Source organism: Leucoraja erinacea, chromosome 21, assembly GCF_028641065.1.
Source record: "Leucoraja erinacea ecotype New England chromosome 21, Leri_hhj_1, whole genome shotgun sequence".
NCBI classification, from domain to species: domain Eukaryota; kingdom Metazoa; phylum Chordata; class Chondrichthyes; order Rajiformes; family Rajidae; genus Leucoraja; species Leucoraja erinaceus.
In genome coordinates, this window is record NC_073397.1 from 26994862 (window position 1) to 27015498 (window position 20637).

General features: G+C 41.1%; 1 protein-coding gene across 5 annotated transcripts in view; it reads right to left on the bottom strand.

Moving 5' to 3' along the window:
• Window positions 1-1911: 1911 nt before the first annotated feature.
• bcas1 (brain enriched myelin associated protein 1) overlaps window positions 1912-20637 on the bottom strand; it is a 91376-nt gene continuing 72650 nt past the window's right edge. For 4 of the 5 annotated variants that reach the window (XM_055652455.1, XM_055652452.1, XM_055652454.1 and 1 more), the window contains 2 exons: window positions 10415-10690; window positions 1912-5119 (listed from right to left, as the gene is read on the bottom strand). In XM_055652455.1, the coding sequence (XP_055508430.1) occupies window positions 5045-5119; window positions 10415-10690 (351 nt within the window). In that variant the 3' untranslated portion in view covers window positions 1912-5044. The remainder of the gene's footprint in view (window positions 5120-10414; window positions 10691-20637) is intronic. The other variant, XM_055652456.1, reaches the window with a different exon arrangement.

A 20637-nucleotide genomic window follows, 5' to 3' on the forward strand; every position in this document is an offset into this window, starting at 1 on the left:
GGTAAACAATGGCAGCTTCAACAGAAAGACAGGAAAGGGCTGTTGTGGCTTGAAAATGTAGAAGGATGGTTGCTGAATGTCCTGGAGAAATTAAAGTTAGTTTCCATTGGGCAGGGCCTAATCGCAAAGGAAGGTTGATTAACCGGCTGGAGAGCTGTTGAGCAAGAAGCCATAGTCACGTCCGACATCTATGGGACTGTGAAGGTGCACCTAGTCAATGAGAGATCTTGGGAAGATGTGGACAGCATGGCTGCACCCAATGCTTGTTTGTGGTCCTGGATGTTGGTGAGGATGTGTAGGAAGAAAATAAGAATACAGATCACATAATGTGGCGTGGAGAGAAGCAGATTCCGAGAATGATCCCAGGAATGAGTGGGGTAACATATGATGAGCGTTTGACGGCACTGGGCCTCTACTCGCTGGAGTTTAGAAGGATGAGGGGACACCTCATTGAAACTTACCGAATAGTGAATGCCTGGATAGAGTGGATGTGGGGAGGATGTTTCCAATAGTGGAAGAGTCTAGGACCAGAGGTCATAGCCTCAGATTTAAAGGATATCCCTTTAGGAATGAGATGAGGAATATCTTTAGTCCGAGGGTGGTGAATCTGCGGAATTCATTGCCACAGAAGGCTCTGGAGCCCCCGCGCCGGTGCAATGAGCGGGGAGCTGGAGAGGGGAGGTATGGGGTCACACACATGGCCGGGAAGCAGGGGTGTTGTAGGGTGTGAAGGTTCCCCAGCGACAATCTGGCTGCTGTGCAAGCTGAGTTGAGAGTTTACCGTCAATTGATGGCTGCTGTTGGCTGTGGGTCTCTTTTTAAGACAGAGACAGATAAATTCTTGATTAGTATGTGTGTCAAGGGTTATGGGGTAAAGGCTGGAGAATGAGGTTAAGAGGAAAAGATAGACCAGCAATGATTGAATGGCGGAGTAGACATGATGGGCCGAATGGCCTAATTCTGCTCCTATCACTTATGAAGATTCTTGTAAACTTGTCCAGGATACATCCGGTGTGATTCTCCTGGATCAGGAGCAATGCTATAAAGGTATGTGTGTTATGCATTATATCCCTCTGCTGGATGTCCCGAGAATTGGAATGTTAAGACACTTGTGATTAAAGGTTTATTAAATTAAACTGAAAGAAGAAGTTAAACTGCAAACGCCCTTTCATACGAACAACCCACTTACTTTGAATGGGATGGTCAAGTCTACTTGAAAACCAGATTAGGTTCAATTCCTGAACCAGACATATTTACATTTTAATATGTGCAACAACTTCAAAACAGCTGCTTCTGGGAGTTTAAATTCAGTCCAGGAAAACCGCCAAAATCAATCCTTTGAGGAATTCCTTTTTTTTTTAATGTGTGGTGTTTCATATTACAAAATGTCATTGAAAGTGGCTAATAACAGAGATACATTTTATTCGAAACAAATCATTTCATAGTGTTCCAGGTTAGTACATTTAGTTTCTAGCTTTTATCACCTCGTGTGTGTTGTAATCAACTCTCATTTTTTCCCTCTCAAATTGCTAAGAAAACATTGGGCGTAAATCCAAACTACTTGCTCTAAAGCTAAATTCTGGAAACATTCCTTTTGGCTGGAGTGTTTTCCAATCCAAAATAACTCTACATAATATTCTTCATATAAAAAGTATTATAGAAGGATGGTGATGAATCATACATTCTATTCCTTAAATAGATCGGAGACAATAGGGGTTACAAACAGTCACTAAGGAATTCCTGGATTTCTTTTCTGGGCTGTGCTGAATTAGCTGACATCAACCAAAGTGCCACTCTTGGTATTGCTTTTTGCCTCGGGGAAGGTTTATATATCGAACAAAATTCCTGATAATCAATTGGAAATCTGTTGGGAGAATTGATGAGTTGTGAATCTCCTATTTAAGTAGGTCGCCCACATTCATTGCCGAAGGGCTTAAATGGGGATATGCAGTTTAGATAGCATACTAGATTCCAGTGGAGTAAAATACTAGCAAGGGGCTTTTCTTCGGCGAAAAAGGGATGCATTCTTAAATGTACGTTACACTATAAACCATTGCACTGTTGATAATATTTTGATTGATATTTAACTGGTTAATTGGTAGTTGATTTACCAAATGTCTGAGGCTACACCACAAGTACTGATCAATTTCAACAGCAAGCCGACAAAAGAGAACATTTCACAGATGTTAGGTGAAATGTAAGATTGATTTTTTTAAAAGGGGGCATTTCAATAAACAAAGGAACACCGAAAAGATTTTGAACGGTAAAAATAAGTTTAATTGCTCCAAGTAATGAATTGTGTACAAATGAATCAGAAAGAATGCAAGCACACAGCCTGAAAGGAAGTGCCCAAAGGAAAAACAATTCATTATGAGTTGCTGAAATTCCTAGTTCTCTGCATGTTTTAATAGCGTAATTAACACACGATGAACGCTTTATACCTTAATTATTTTATGGTAAAATAACATTTTTTTCTGGTTTTAACTTTAAAAAATGTTGAACCCTTGTTGTCAGAAACTAACGGAAGACAGTTTTGTTAGCTATGAATAATAATGCAATACAAAAAAATGAAATCTGTTTAATGTAATTTCATGTTTTGTTACTGCTAATGTGCCATCAAATTTAATTGGTCAAATTATATATTTAATTCCAAATGTACAGAGCACTGAATTAGCAAGATATTTGCAGATAATTTCAACTGGCATTTAAAGTGTCAGGCATAATTAAATGGATTTTTAACATGCCAATGTGGAACTGTTTTCAGACCATTTGAAATAAAATCCCCCCAAAATGAAAAGTTTGAAAAACTAATCAAAAATGGGCTCTTCCCTACAAATCAAGGTTTTGTTGCCCCCTGGTGTACAGAAACAGCCTAAATTATCTTTCTTCAATCTGGATTCATTGGTTAAACATTTTTAAGAGCGTCAATTCAATTAAATTTAAGGTTTATAACAATTAATAACAATGTTAGAACTCAATGTAATCCCAACTCTAATCCCCATCCTGGTACATGGATTTAATGTTAATACACTCAATTCATTCCTTAACATATAACATCTAACATATAACAAGAATTACAAAGAAATTCATCCCAAATTGGTGGCGTGGAATATAAAATAAATTTCAGTGCATTGAATGTTGGAGGCATTTTACAGACCACTGACTACAGAGCACATGAGCCAAACACTTGTAGAACCAGAGGTGACTGCAGATGTTGGAATCTGGATGATAATATAAACTGCTGGAAGATCTTGATGGATTAGGCAGCAACTGTGGAGGCAGAGGAGATGGTTGGTGTTTGGGGTTGAGACAGATACAATAGTGGCATTTAAGAGACGTTTGGATAGGCACATGGATATGCAGGGAATATGGATTATGTGCAGGCAGATAAGAGATAGTCTTGGCATCGTATTCAGCACAATGTGGGCCGAAGGGCCTGTTTAGTTTAGTTTAGAAACAGCGCAGAAACAGGCCCTTCAGCCCACCGAGCCTACGCCGACCAATGATCCCCGCACATTAACACTGCCCTACGCTACACTAGGGACAATTATACATTTATACCAAACCAATTAGCCTACAAACCTGTACGTCTTTAGAGTGTGGAAAGAAACCGAAGATCTTGGAGAAAACCCACACAGGTCACGGGGAGAACATACAGACAAGCGCCCGTAGTCAGGATCGAACCCGGGTCTCTGGCACAGTAAGGCAGTTGCTCTGCCGCTGCGCCACCGTGACACCCACTGTTCTTGTGCTGCACTGTTCTATGTTCTTTGTTCTGTGAGACCTGGCATCAGAACCATGAATGAAGACAGAGAGTAGACAGAAGTGGGAGAGGGGAATGAGACTGTGCTGGCAGCTGAAAGGTGGATCTATTTGAAAGGTGGAAACCTGGATCCATTTGACTGTCACCGACCCACTCATCAAATTGATCCAGGTGCGGAGGGGAGGGGTAGTATGGAGACAGTGGTAACAGATAAAGTTGGCAGAAGGGTAGGGTAGGTGTTTCCATCTATCATTAGCCTACTCTTCTCTTCCTCTCCCTTCCCCTTCTCCATCTGCCCCTCATGCCTACCTTCACCTGGTTCCACTTATCTGTGGAGTCTGAAGAAGGGTCTCAATCGAAACGAAATGTCCCGCTGAGTTACTCCAGCATTTTGTGCCTGTCTTCACTTATCACCTCCTGGTTTCTGTCCCACTCCTCCCCCTCACTTCTGTTTACTTGTTATCTTCCCTTTACTCCCTTGTCCTGATACAGGGTCTTGACCTAAAATATTGATAATTTCTTTGCCTCCACAGATGCAGCTTGAACCAGTGTGTTCTTCCAGCAGTTACACGTTTTACTTCATTGGGTGTTCCAAGATATCACATTGATGGCAATAATGTTCTTGCTCTTGCTCAACACTGCCGATTTGTGATGGCATTCCAACCCTACGAAGTGCAACTATCTTGAAAAGTACTTTAAATAAAAACCAGCATGCTTTCCTGCAATAAGTATCTGATGTTATTATAAAAAGAATTAAAAAAGTAATTACCAATACGATTAGTGCACTGTATGAATTTCCACAGTTATGTAATACTTAGAAAATAATGTCATTTAAATCTATCAACGTAATGTAAAAAGTTCAGATGTTTGCTACAGCCTCCTTGAACTGGAAATTAAATTGGGATGATATTGTCAGGCATGGCCTGACTGCGTACAGAAACAAAAGGGGTAATCAGACCTGTGAATGGCATGCGTAGGAAGGAACTGCAGATGCTGGTTTACACCGAAGGTAGACACGAAATGCTGGAGTAACTCAGCGGGACAGGCAGCATCTCTGGAGAGAAGGGATGGTTGATGTTTCGGGTCAAGACCCTTCCTCAGGCTGAGGAAAGGTCTCGTCTCGAAACGTCACCCATCCCTTCTCTCCAGAGATGCTGCCAGCCCCACTGAATTACTCCAGCATTTTGTGTCCATCTTCAGTGAATGGTATGTGTTTTCACCGAGTATTAAAGCCTGTTGCCCAGCTTTCTGGGGCTGGGGTGCTGGTGGTGCAGCCTGGTATCACTTTGTCTTCCCTGCAGGATGGATAACAACAGGATCTGTCTGAACAGCGGCATCTGCTGTCTTTCTCCCTCCCTGCAAAGCAGAAAAATTAAAATGGAGACTTTAATAATTACAATGTCAGTTTCAGCAATCTTTATACAATTCAATAGTGAATCTGGAAATCACAAGATAGACATTAAACAGAAAGAGGCCATTTGGCCTGTTGGGACTCCATTAGCTCTGTGCAAGAGCAATACATCTGCTTCCAGTCTTGTATCTCCTTACAACATAGAAAGAGGTTCTATGCTATACGTCACCTATTGCTTTTCGCCAGAGATGCTGCCTGACCTGAAGAATTCTGAAGAAGGATCTCAACCCGAAACGTCACCCATTGCTTCTCTCCAGAGATGCTGCCGGTCCCGCTGTGTTACTGTAGCTTTGTGTGTCTACCTCCTGCCTGTCCTGCTGAGTTACCGCAGCATTTTGTACCTACCTTTGGTGTAAGCCAGCAGCTGCAGTTCCTTCCAATATATAACCATATAACAATTACAGCACGGAAAACAGGCCATCTCGGCCCTTCAAGTCCGTGCCGAACACTTATTTTCCCCTAGTCCTATCTACCTGCACTCAGACCATAACCCTCCATTCCTTTCCCGTCCATATAGAAAGAGGTTATTTGATCCATGGAGTCCATGGTGATTCCTGGAACAATCCTATCAATCCATTCCAGCACTTATTTCCCAGTAACTTGAATAGACATGAAGTGCTGGAGATCAGGCAGCATCTCTGGAGAACATGGGTAGGTGACGTTTCGGGTCAAGACCGATCTGATTCCCTGTAATTTATTCTCTCTCTCATGGACATCAACAAACCCCGCTGCTATGCCAGCGCTAATTTACAGCAGCCAATTAACTGACCATCAATTGTTGATCTGTGGAAGGAACAAGAGAACATGGGATAATGCCACAGACACAGAGAGAACATGTAGTCTATAGGACAGGTCAAGATTGTACCTTGGACACTGGAGTTGTGAGGCAGCAACACAACCTGCTTCTACACTTTGCAGCCCCCTATTCTTCCCCACCTTATCCCCATATCCCAGCACATTCTTTCCTTTCAGATACTTAGGCAAGTCCCTTTTGAAATGCTGCCACTAGCTTTCCCAGTCTGCCTACATGTCTATTCCTGGCATTTAACCATTCCTCAATAACTTTTGGTTATCTTGCCATTCACCTTCATTCTATATTTGAGTAGATTTTAGACTTTAGACTTTAGAGATACAGTGTGAAAATGAGCTCTTCAGTCTGCCAAGTTCACACCAACCAGCGATCAGCCCGTACACCAGCTCTATCCTACACACTAGGGGCAATTTACTGAATCCGTAAAACCTACAAACCCGCACGTCTTTGGAATGTGGGAGAATCCCGGAGCACCCGGAGAAAACCCACGCGGTCACAGGGAGAACGTGCAAACAGCACCTGCAGTCAGGATCGAACCCAGGTTTCTGGCGCTGTAAGGCAGCAACTCTACCACTGTGCCATCCAAATGTTAACTCTATCTCAGTTGGTTATTCTGTTATTGATCATTAGTTTTTTTTCACTACTTCAGATTACACTGCACTTTCTGTTGTTTTGCATTCATCATTATATTTATTCTTGTATCTATCATTGCCATGTACTCTATGAGCATCTTGTGAACAAGGAATTTCATTGCACTCTGGCATATATGATGATAAACAAACTAAATTGGAATCTGCCACCCAAAACAGGCATCTGTCCTCCCTTTGTCTAAATCAGTGTTATACAAAGTTTCATCATGACTTCCTTTCTGTTATGTTTTTTACTCATGTTATTCCTCTGTTGTTTATTTTTAGTGGTCTGGTGTGAAATATTTATTGCACAGAAAAATAGTTAAATTCAGGCATGCAATTAGTAATGGGGGAAGATTTAGCATAAATATGTTACATAAATAAAAGCAGGGATCTGGTAGGCTTTTTTAACCACTTTTTCAACCTGGTCTGTCTCAGCCTCAAATATCAGAAATTTACCATTATACATTTCTTAATTTTCTCCCCTACCCGCTGAAAGGGCCAAATAGGTTGCTATCCAGTGAACTTTGGAGGAGCAGAATTAGGCCATTCGGCCCATTAAGTGTACTCTGCCATTCAAATATGGCTGACCTATCTTTCTCTCTGAACCCTATTCTCCAGCCTTTGCCCCATAACCCCTGACACACGTACTAATCAAGAATCTATCAATCTCTGCTGTAAAAATATCCATTAACTTGGCCTCCACTGCTTTCTGTGGCAAGTATACTGTGGTCAGTATATTGACCACTCGAGTTTATTCATGGATGACAGTGTACACAGATGACCTATTTAACTGTGGAGTCTTTCATGCCTTCAATTGTAGCAACTACTTTGGCAATTGTGGATGGGAACCTTGAGTGATTTTCCTTTGCCTAATGTAGAGGTGCTAGAATCTACCATGGTAGTTTTACCAGTTGCTGTTTTACATCAGCAAACACAGCAAAGACTTGCTTTTAATTTACTTTACTCTCCATAGTGCAGCTATATTAGTGATATATTGAATTTAAAAAAAAATGCAGATTAAAACAGAAATTACCCACAGCATTCACTCAAGGTTACTGGGCTGTGGAAAATGTAGAACAGTTGGTTCTTTTCAAAGAAAAACAACATTGTTCCAGGAGAAAATCTATTATGAATATTTTACTTGTATGCCAAACTCACAATTATCCTTGAACCTCACACAAACTGACATTATTTTTTTAATGCGAACATTACAATGAATCATAGCAGACTGATCAACCATCAAGGTCATCACAGACCTGCCATGCTGACATCTACAGTACACTTGGATCCTTAAAGCAGCCAGTTGTTCGACAACAATCAAAAGCAAATATCCAGTGGGATTGCCCCTAATTCGGGTTGCTGAGGCCAATTGTGGCACCCCTTAGTGATCCATAAATGAGATTGACAATGCTACAAAATCTGGGAATTAAACCTTCGCAATTGCATTGAGGAGGAGAACAAAGGGAAATAGTACAGCAAAACAATGGGCAATATCTTTGATCGGACTTTACTAGCTTTATCTTGCATTAAACGTTATCCATGTTATTCCCTTTATAATGTATCTGTACACTGTACACTATGGATGGCTCGATTGTTATCATATATTGTCTTTCTGCTGACGGGTTAGCACGCAACAAAAGCTTTGCACTGTACTTTAGCACACGTGACAATAAAATAAACTCAAAATGCAGCAGAGCAATACCCTTGAAAAGAATCGGGATAAGATCTAATTGTTCAATTAAGACATCATAATCATCACATTCTTTAATATGCTCATTGCCAGTGTGGTAATGAATGATAACTCTGCTATCATTTAAGGTTACACCACTGCTTTTTGTTAAACATCAAAACATGTTTAACTTGTATGAAGGGTAAACAAATGGTTAGCAGCATGCATTTTTTTTTTTAACGTACTCTGGCTATTTTCTCAAATTAAAAAATCTTATGATAAAACTGTCTAACTTGAGTTTCTTTGGCTACTAATCAAAAGCTGTAAATAGTCATTAGAAGCTTCTTCCTGACAAAGGCCAAAGATGCTTGCGGAAGAACATTGCCTTAGTTCTCGATGATATTTCAGTTCTTCTTTCATTAAGCCTTCATCTCTCGTTATATCTGGTGTATTTTTCCAGACTTTAGACACATACCCAGGGGATTGCTACAAAACGTAAAAGGAAAATCTAAACACAGAGCCATCTGTGCTCATTGATCCAGAATGTGAGTTAAACAGCACTTGGTTTATAATGGGAATTGGGGTACTGTGGTGTTATGATCATAGATTATAGTGCATTATATTATTTCTATCTGAACTAGTGACTACCAATTATGTACATACGTAATCAGTATTGGTTAAATATAGATTTACAATGTTTGCTGCCGACTCTTGGATGAGTAGATCTAAATTTAGTTCAAATTCATTGATAAGAAGTTACTTGCAATGAAAGGTAGCCTTGCACATTAATCCAACATATTCATCTGTACTGATATGGGTGGCTTTGGAATAGAATTGAAAGCAATTCATGACATTTTACCATGTTTTTTTCATATGGTCCGTGATGGAATCTTATTAAAAAATGCTGTTATGAACATCCTAAAGTTCAGCAGATGTGGGTTCTCTGTAGCGATGGTGCTCAACTCACTGAAGCACTGGACATGCATTGCGTTGCCACTGCCTATGATAATCTATGCTACTCAGAGCAGCCCACTGTGTCGACACTGTATACTAAGACTGGCCTTCACTGCTTACGGAGGTCCTGACCTTAGGTGAGCAGCTGATGGATCTCTCCTTTTCCAGGCAGCTTCTCATTTAAGTATTCCTTCTTATTGATTACTCCCAATGACCTTTCCCCTTGACACCAATGGCCTGTAGGCCTTGTTTCCTCCCTGACCATATCCGCCACACTGACTCTCTTCTCCACCAGCACCGCATGCATTCCCCTGAGCAAACCTCCCCATCTTGCATCTACTTGCTCTGCCCTCTGCAATCCTCTCTCCATGATTTTCTTTCTGCCCAATACTCCTTCATGTCCACCTTTTACTTCTTGCTAGTCCTGAATTTGTCTATCCCATAGTCATGGGGTCTATAGCCCATGTTGGCATGGCAGTGCTGACTTCCTCTGGAGTTCCACACTATGCCATGCCAAAAGTCCGTGAAAGGTTTCCTGTACAAGACCTGTTTTATTACATGCTACATCGTAAGCGATAGGTATTTTTGCCTGGGTGCCTCACATAGAGGTGGTATATTTCCCACATAGTGCTAGTTTAATGTGTTACAATTTGTAGGTCATTTGTGTGCTAATCTCCAATCTTTAGTCTGGTACCACAATACTGGAGTTAGACAAAGAAAAACTGAATGCATGGGCAGTTCAAACATAAAAGCATCTTTTTTTTCAAATTGCAACAGAAACATAGAAATTAGGTGCAGGAGTAGTCCATTCGGCCCTTCGAGCCTGCACTAGAACAGGTTCCATTGTTTGCAAGTCTGAGCTCTGACCATTTATTAAAGTTTAATTTTTTCATTTACGAATTCATTAATTTTTCTACAATTAATTTTTGAAGGCCCTACAATTTAGTAAAATATGGCTAGCCCTAAAATTCTTTCATTAGCCCAGCTGGATATATTATAGAAATACAAAATGATTAGAGACTTTGGAAGGATCATTCAAATCAGAAGCAAACCTATCTTTCAAGTTCTACAAAATACAAGGTTCACAACCAATAACAAATGGGAATCTTTTTTCTCAATGTTCAAGTTGGAAACACTTCAGGTACTTGTTAGATCTGAGCTTCTTTTAACGTACCAACTGCTTTAGGAACATCCCAAATGACTGTCTCTTTTCCAGTCTCTTCTCAGGAGTTTCTTTGGTTTGGTTATTGCTGCCATTTGGTATCGGTTCTGAAGTGGTGTTTGGCTGCTGTGTGGGAGGAAGAGCTTCCAAAGATTTTGTTCTCCGAATTTCCTCTTCTGGAACGGACTTTTTCTGCTTTGAATTGCCATTGACCTTTTTCGGTTGCTGCACTGAATTTTCTTCAGTTTCAGGTCCCTTCTTTACAGAGTCATCTGTCGGGCCTGATTCCTGAAAAGGATGTAGTAATTTTATCAGAACCTGAAGCTGTCACTTGAAACCCTCTTGCTATCGATGGATCAATATTACTTTATTTCGGTGTCTGTAAACTGCACCATGCTGTCAGGTTGCTGATGTTATATCCAAATTGACTGGAGGAAAAAATGAACTAATGTCAATGTGTAAGAAAGAACTGCAGATGCTGGTTTAAAGTGAAGATGGATGCAAAATGCTGGAGTAACTCAGCAGGACAGGCAGCATCTCTGGAGAGAAGGAATGGGTGACGTTTCAGGTCGAGATTGAAGAAGGGTCTCAACCCGACACGTCACCCATTCCTTCTGCCCAGAGATGATGCCTCTCCCATTGAGTCACTCCAGTATTTTGTGTCCAGTTACACTTAGATAGCCCCACAGCCATCTGCATGACCGACCCCAGGCTCCCAAAAATGGAGCCTGTATTCTGGGCTCTGTCACATAAATAGACTATCTGGCAGGAGAAAAAAAATATTCAAGGATGTGCTCAAAGCCTCCTTGGTAAAAAATGCAACATGCCCCATGAAATTCTTCAACCTATGACTGCATCGACTGGAGAAAGAGCATTTGGAATAGTATCCCATGGTCCATACAGTAGCTTAGCAGAAATGGCACATGGATACATCACCTTAAAACCCATAAGACACATTATTCTGTATCTTGAGGGACTTTGAAAATAAGAAGTAATTGCAAGAAATAAATGTGGCTGGAGATGTGGTGTAGAAGTCAAAAGGATTTCTGCAATTCTGGCCTAGAAATAGAGTAGAGCTGTTAATCCAACTTTGGTGGAACCAGACTGGCAGATTTTCTGCACCATGTTATTCCTTTTAATACACCAAAGGGGTCAAGGAAAGAGCGTTCACGTCGCGACCCTGTTTGCACCAATCTTTCCACCACCACGTACAAGAAGCGACGCCATCGTATGCAGATGCCAAGAAGTGTGTCCATCACTAACTGAACAACTTCTAATCTTGTGTGTGGACTCGATAAGAAGATACATCAAAACACTTTTAATACAGAGGTTACAACTGGAAACGTTGCCTTTCCAAGTCCTCCAGAGATTCTGCCGGTGCTGCTGAGTTACTCCAACAATTGTGTTCGACACAAGATTTCAGCATCTGCAGTTTCTTGTGATTACACTTTTAGTTCACCTTTTTAAAGGAACTACATGGTATTAAATATATGGTTTCCAGTAAATGTGGTATGTTTCGCAAGCACATGGCAAACAAAGTCCCATTCCGTCTCAAGTGACCGCGGGAAATGGGGCAGTTGTAGGGGAAAGAATAGGGAGGGCCATTAACTAGTAAAGAGGGATGTGGATTGTGCTATTGTGATAGAAACATAGAAACATAGAAAATAGGTGCAGGAGGAGGCCATTCGACCCTTCGAGCCAGCACCGCCCTTCATTGTGATCATGGCTGATCGTCCCCTATCAATAACCCGTGCCTGCCTTCTCCCCATATCCCTTGAGTCCACTAGCCCCTAGAGCTCCATCTAACTCTCTCTTAAATCCATCCAGTGACTTGACCTCCACTGCCCTCTGTGGAAGGGAATTCCATAAATTCACAACTCTCTGGGTGAAAACGTTTTTTCTCACCTCAGTCTTAAATGGCCACCACTTTATTCTATGACTGTGGCCCCTGGTTCTGGATTCGCCCAACATTGGGAACATTTTTCCTGCATCTAGCTTGTCCAGTCCTTTTATAATTTTATATGTTTCTATAAGATCCCCCCCTCATCTTTCTAAACTCCAGTGAATACAAGCCTAGTTTTTTCAATTGATGATAGGGAACAGCAGACAAAACCTAAAAGTAGAGGCATGGAATGCAACAGTGATGGCACCCAAGTTTCAGGAACTTCATTGATTATGTTATGCTATTATGTGATACCCATTGTTGTAACAGAAAATTGGTTCTACTCTCAGCTAAATTGGACTTGTGGATAATCATTTTATTCTGTAATCAAGACCTAGTTTGTTAGCTAATTAAGTCTTACTGTAACTTCCATTCTGTAATCAACACCTAATTTTACTGTTAGTCTAGATTCTATATCATCTTGTCAGTTTAGTTTAGAGATTCAGCGCAGAAACAGGCCCTTTGGCCCACCAAGTCCGTGCCGACCAACGATCCCCGCAAATTAACTCTATCCTACACACACTAAGGAAAATTTACTATTTCACCAAGCCAATTAACCGACGAACCTGTACGTCTTTGGAGTGTGGGAGGAAATCGGAGTTCCCGGGAAAAACCCACGCAGGTCACGGGGACAATGTACAATCTCCGTACAGACAAGTCAGGATCGAATCTGGGTCTCTGGCGCTGCAAGGCAACAACTCTACTGCTGTGCCACCGTGCCACCTTCAGCTGAGAATATAAAAGCTGTACCAAAACTGCGCTCAGGTGGTCTTACTTCAAACACCAACTCCGCATGGCCTTTTCATTTGCCCCTACAGAGGACATAGGTTTTAAAGGCATGCAGCCACGAGGGTCCTAGATAGCTTCAAGAGAGTGAGGGAAATGGGATCCTGGTGAGTTAAGACAATGCAGCCAAGGAGATTCCAGCGAGCTTCAAGAGGATGCAGGAAATATCCCCAGGCGAGCAAAATGCAGAGTCTTTGGAATTATCAGAAGTAGAACATTGGATTATCAGATATTTACTCTAGTATGTATTACAAGGTTAGGCAACATCTGAGCAAGTTTGAAACTATTGATCATGCTGGTGGAATACTAACTAGAAAATGGGATTTGAATTGGTGGAATTGGTGGAAAGACAAGGAAGCAGAAAACAAGTGGAACAGGTCAGGTTTGTAGGAAGCAAAGACAGAAATGCTGGAAGAAATCTGCCAATCATACAGCATGTGGAAATAGTTCATGTGTCAGGTCAAAGATCCTTCATCAGAAATCTGGGTCTCTTGACCTGAAATGTTAAATGGTTTCTCTTTCCACTGATGATCTTTTCAGCATTTCTGTTTCTGTTTGAGATTCCAGCATCTGCAGTTTCATTTGTTTTCCGTGGTTAGCCAGGCACAGAAAAAGGGTGATATAACCAAAGTATAGTATTTAGAATGTAAGATTGGCAACAGGGAGCATGGCGTTTGCATTTATGTATAAGTGTGGAAAGTAATCGGAATAAAATGAGTGTGGTAGAGAATAAATTGTGTGATCGGCAAAGGAGACGAGAGCATTAACAGACTTAACAATGCCTTAGGCTGACATCTGAGTGGGAGGTGAACAATGTTGTCACCAAATTTCCAGGAAGGCTGAATAGAAGAGAATAGAACAGAGATTGAAAAACATAATCTATTGCCAATCAGAATTCATTTGGCTAGAATTTAGGAATAAAAAGGGAACGGTTATTCTGTGGGGAGTTTCTTTTTTGGAGACTGCTAAACAATCTGTATAAACAAGCTCAAATAAAACATTTCAAAATGGAAATAGCAACCATATTTTGCATCATTTAAAGAGAAATGCATAGTTTATTTTGAATGTTAAGAACAGACTGATCATATGGACGGATGCCAGCTCTGGACATTACTGCATGTTAAAGCCAATTATTAGACCTGCTTTTTTAAATACAAAATCAATTGTTTATTTTTACAAGGAGAATTGCGCTATAATGTGAAAATTAGACCCTTAAGTATCATCTTGCTCAGCTCCTCCTAATGCTTAAATGGTTCAGCTGCTTCTCTAGAAGCTAAATCTGCTCTTGTTAATCACTGTGGGTGGGAAGTCCTGATCTTATGAAAGCATTGTGGGACCTGAGTTTTTTGTGTGTTTTTCTAGCCGGGCCATTGATGAGGAAGCTGAAGTGGTGGGGAGCAGCTTTGTAATGTGGTCAGCATCAAGAAAGCCAGGAAGGTGATGAATGCCACTGTGAACTCGAGGACAGTGTCAGCCTGAAATGGAAGGAAGCTCAAATGTGAAGTGACTGGAAGGATAAACGTGTAAAGGTCAACTCAGAAAAGAGTGCCAGTGTGAAGTGGAAGGCAGGACTGAAAAGAAATGGCCTTGGTAACCGTGAAGTAGGATCAACAAAGGAAACGCATTACAACAGCCTAACTATTTAGCACCGAGTAGCAAGAATAGATGTTCACATGAGCCAGGAGTTTCTACCACAAGAAATGAACAAAATTGTTCAGTGTTTGCCGTTTCGAGAATTCTCTTGAAACCCTTGAATGCAAATTCCAAAAAATACAAATCCTCTACGATGAACAGTAGAAATCTTGCAAATGCCCAGGAAACATTTGATCTTTGAAATGACTATTTGCAGCACAATCATTCCAAGCACTCCCCTCATGAGTTCTCATCAGTAAGTATTTAATAATACTTACAATCCAGCAGCTGAAGATACCTATTTTCAGACCCTGTTTCACAATGGCACTTGGAAAACATTATCAAGATGCATAATAACATTCCCGTCTAATAGACTGCAAGATTATATAATTTAGGTACTCTGACGGAAACGAATGGATCTATATTAGCCAGCTTTTAAGGAAAACTATAGGATAATGTTCTGCTTTGGTTTTCTTAAGTATTTATAGAAAAATCATTGCTTTGTTTTTAACTTTCTGTTTCTGTTAGACTGTTTAATTACATTGCAAAAGTGGGGAGAATAAAACTTAGGGTTAATCTAGGGTTACGGTAAATGCGGTTGGATGTCAGCACGGAGTGAGTGGGCCGAAGGGCCTGATTACATGCTGTACCTTTCTATCACTCTATGACTCTACATTTGGTTGTGTGCTGCAAGGTACCACCTCAATCTAAAAACATTACATCACACCACCAGGTGGCGCCAGCAATGGCTGCCTCGCCAACAGTCTGTCTGTCCCTTCCTTCCTGTTGTTCAATTATTATGTGTTAAATGTATGTTTTTAGTGTTCTTTAGTTTGTTTTAGTTCAGTTTAGTTCAGAGATACAGCGCGGAAACAAGTCCTTCAGCCCACCGAGTCCGCGCCGACCAGCGATCCCCACACACTAACACTATCCTACACACACTAGGGACAATTTACAATGTTACCAAGCCAATTAACCGACAAACATGTATGTCTTTGGAGTGTGGAAGGAAACCGGAGCTCCCAGTAAGAACCCATGCAGGTCATAGGAAGAACGTTCCAACTCCATATAGACAGCACCCATAGTCAGGATTGCACGTGAGTCCCTGGTGCTGTAAAATCATCATAATCCTCCTAATCATAATCATATTTTATTAGCCAAGTATGTTTTGCAACATACGAGGAATTTGATTTGCCATACAGTCACACCATTAAAAAGCCATGGTATGACTATGGCAGCAACTCTACCACTGCGGCACCATGGCTGCCTCTTTATTCGTTAATGTTTTTGTGCCAGAAATGATGTAACCTTCTACAGATTCTGCATTTGTTCGCTGAATGTTAGCCATTGCCTGTCTGCTATTGTTCAGGTTCATTATTTTCTGAAATACTGAGGTACATTGTTTTGCATGTTATCCAAACAGATCAGATATATGATACATAAATAAAATCCAATTTAACTCAAGTGGTGAAAAGGGGAAGGTACAGGGTGCAAAATATATTTCTCAGCACTGTAGCTCACTGTAGCACATCAGTTTCATAGACAAAGTTCAATGTCCAGAATGGCGTAGAGGTGAATCGGACATCCCTAGCTAATGCAAAGCCCATTTGGAAACCTCAAAACAGAGGCGAAGAAGTTTCAAAGATTGGCTGTGGAAAAAGTGATAACAAGTGTTTATTGGCAATTAACTGCATAAATTAACTGCATAATTAAAATTTTGCAGTTAACAAGCTTGTCTACATTAGTGACACAAATTTCTGATCACTGCTATGATACGCTTTAATGTTGCATTTGATGTAGTCCCAAACAACGTTTACAATGTTTTACTAAGCCCATGACTCATAAGTGTTTCTAATGAAATAAATATGACTATCTGTAACTCATTCCTGGTTCCAACCAGTTTTCAGTCAATATTTGTTTAACATTCAGCATTTGTGAGAGTGAGACAATTCTCTGCTGACTAGTGGAATTAAATATTTTTTTTAATCACATTGCTCCTATTAGAGACTCATATTAACTAATTTTGAATGAATTTTCAAATATGCATTTTTTCTACAATTGGTAATTTTGAGATTTTTTTTAACAATTCCATCTACGGTTTACCGACTAGAATCAAAACCTTTAAAAAGTGGTTTTCAGCATACAAATATTTGATTTATGTGCGTAAATAAAAATGGGCCAGTCCAGGGGCCAGTTCTTTGTATTTGGTCATAACAGATCTCCGATAGACAGCACAATTTGTCAGTGTACTGATTACATGATATAACCAGGCACCCTGGAAATGGCTACAGGAACCATCCCGACAAGTTCACAGTTTACAAAGATAGATGCCAGGTGTAATGTAAAATATAAAAGTGTGATTTAAAGCACTTTTGAAGGAAAACAAGAGCCATATTTATAAATCTCATGACCAAATGCAGATGTAGAATAAGAACAAAGAGACCCAAAGATTCAGAGAAATAGTTGGTTAAGTGACTGCTGCATCTTTCAAGGATAGAATGAATGATCATTTAAAACTTGAGAGAAATATAGCAACAAGGAGATAATAAGGCAGTGACATTAGTTTGGGAATGCTCCAGAAAAAATAAAGCACAATGCATTAAATGGCCTCCTTATGTTCTGAAAAATGCCAGTCTTTTATTACTGTTAAATTTCCCTGTCAGCTTTGTCAATGAATATGTGCTTCCAAAGCGTCCTGTTTCTGCATTTGAAAAGGAGCCCAGTCAGCATTGCTAATGTATTCTGGCATCCACAGTTAATGTAACTCACCCAAGGAAACGGGGCTCTCTTTAAAAGGTGCATCATGCAGCAATGTTGAATTCCACATTGTGGGCTCAAAATTTCACCTCCAATCAAATTGGTAAATAAACTACAAAAGGAAAATAAATTCCTCTGATCTCTGATAGGTACCCATTTAAAGTTTAGTTTAATTTAGTTTAGAGATACAGTGCGGAAACAGGCCCTTCGGCCCACCGTGTCTGCACCGAACAGCGAGCACCGCACACTAACACTATCCGACGCGAGGGACAATTTTTACCTTTTTACCGAAGCCAATTAACCTACAAACCTGTATGTCTTTGGAGCGTGGGAGGAAACTGAAGTTCTCTGAGAAAACCCATGCAGGTCACGGGGAGAACGTACAAACTCCGTACAGGCAGCACCCACAGCCAGGATCAAATCTGGGTCTCTGGTGCTGTTAGCACTGTTAGGCAGCAACTCTACTACTGTGCAACTGTGCCGCCCAGTATATGCTGATGCTTATTTTGGCTACTCTGGTGCTGCTGTGGTGCTAGTAGTGTATTGAGAAGATAAGAACCAGAAACAGGAATATGCCAATCAATCACTCAAGCCTATACTTACAATCAATAAGATCATGGCAGGTCCAATCTCTACCTCACCACCCCTTTCCATTTCACTCTTCCAATCCCTTCACTCTCTTGAAGTTTGCATTTCTTTCAGTCTCATTTAGATTATAGAGGTATGGCACAGAAACAGGCCCTTCAGCCCACCAAGTCTGCGCGGACCAGCGATCAGCCCGTACACTAGCACTGTCCTACACACTAGGGTCAATTTACAATTCTACTGAAGCCAATTAAACTACAAATCTGTACGTCTTTGTAGTGTGGGAGGAAACCGGAGCACCCAGCGAAAACCCACATGGTCACGGGGAGAACGTACAAACTCTGTACAGACAGCACCCATAGCCAGCATCAAACCCTGGTCTCTGGCTCCGTAAGGCAGCACGTCTGCTGCTACTCCACTGTGCCGCCTCATGTTCAATACTGTATATTCAATGGCTCCAGCTTCATAGCTGTCTGGTATAGTGACATTCAGACTCTCTGAGAGAATAAAGTCCAAATCTCTGCCGAAGATTCTGCCTCCAAGATGTAGCTACCTTAACAAAGGGCACCACCTCACAGCATTAACTTTGTCAATCCCCACCAGAACCTTGCATGTTTGAATCAGATCTCCTCTACACTATTGAGCACAAGCATTGCCTGTTCAACCTCTCGTCATACATCAACCCTTTAATCTCAGGAATCAACCTCATGAACTTTCTCTGAATTGCAAGCCGATCCATGAAGACCAAAATTGTGCTCCAGGTATGTTTTTGTCAGGGCTTCGTAACGTTGCCTCTAAAGTGGCGGCACAATGGTGCAGCGGTAGAGTTGCTGCCTTACCGTGCCAGAGCCCCGGGATTGATCCTGACTACGGGTGATGTCTCTACTGAGTTTGTAACTTGTCCCCGTGACCACATGGGTTTTTTATCTGGGTGCTTTGCTTTCCTCCCACATTCCAAAGACGTGCAGGTTTGTAGAATAATTGGCTTCTGTAAAACTTGTCTCTAGAGTTTAAGATAGAACTGGTGTGCAGGAAGTAACTGCAGATGTTGGGTTACACCGAAGAGAGACTCAAAATGCCGGGGTAACTCAACGGGACAGGCAGCAACTTTGGAGAGAAGGAATGGGTAACGTTTCAGGTTGAGACCGGGGTGGGAGATTGCAACCTTCACGTGGTCCATCCTGTTTCGACAAATGCAATCAACCCGGCGTGCACAATCAAGTAAGATCAAATAGACCAAGTTGTCCTACAACTTTAGGCTGTGCACGCCATATGCAAGAAGAAGAAGAAAGTTGAGACCCATCTTCAGACTTCAGAGTCTAAAGAAGGTTCTCGATCCAATATGCCACCCATTCCTTCCATCCATAGATGCTGCCTGTCCCGCTGAGTTACTCCAGCATTTTGACCTAGTGAATGGGTGATCTATACGGTGCGGTCGCTGTGGTTCGAAGGGCCTGTTCCCACGCTGTATCTCTAGACTAAACTAAACTTCCCTACCTTAATTCTCCTCTAAATCTCTCAAATGTATTTCCATTGTGCAGGATACATTTTAAGATCTATCCCTGTAACCTTGTATCACATGCCCCAGAACTCCCACATGTGAAATAGGTATCAGATTTTGCTTGATAATATTCTTTCGAAATTCCTTAGAAAGTGTTACTACTTTAAAGGTGCTACAAATACAAGCTGTGGTAAACACATGCGCCAATAGATGTTGGAAACCATTTTACCTGTCCCACTGATTTACTGCAACATTTTGTGTCTACCTTCGGTTTAAACCAGCATCTGCAGTTCCTTCCTACACATTTCCACTTCGCAACAAAATCTCCTCAAGGTACATCTACTTTGAAGAAGTTCTCCTCCTCTCTCCGACGAGAGTTCAGCAACATCCTCTCTCGCTGATCCCCCTCTGTGATTTCTCTTGCTCTCCGGCTATATTTTCCTTGATCTCCATTCCCTTTGTCCTACTTTCACACCTTACACTTCCTTATCTATGTATCTCTCTCCCCTGACATCAGTCTGAAGAAGGATCTCGACCCGAAACATCACCCAATCCTCTCCAGCGATACTGCCTGTCCCGCTGAGTTACTACAGCATTTTCTGTCTATCTTTGGTTTAAATCAACATCTGCAGTTCATTCCTACACATCTATTTAGGAAAAAGGTTTAAGGCTCAGGCTCTGCACTCATTCCCTATTGTGTGTGCTGTGCTGAAACATGGAGCAGGATCTAAACGCAGTAATGTGAAAATTGAAACGGCTTTTTCTCATCCAAATAAATCAGAATTTCCACTCCACAGATGAAAAATGGTTTCCAGCTCCTTGTGCCTTTCCAATTCTATTTCACAATATTTAACAAATGATATCTGCAGGAAGATTCTGTAGCCACGGAGAACCTGTGGAGATTTTTAAATTTCATTCTTTAAGGAATGAGGATTAAATGCTTTAACCATTAAATTTCAGCTCTCTGCAACACAGAAATAACTGAATAAGACTTTTTATTCTATTTTAAATCTCATCCCAGCTGGCAACATT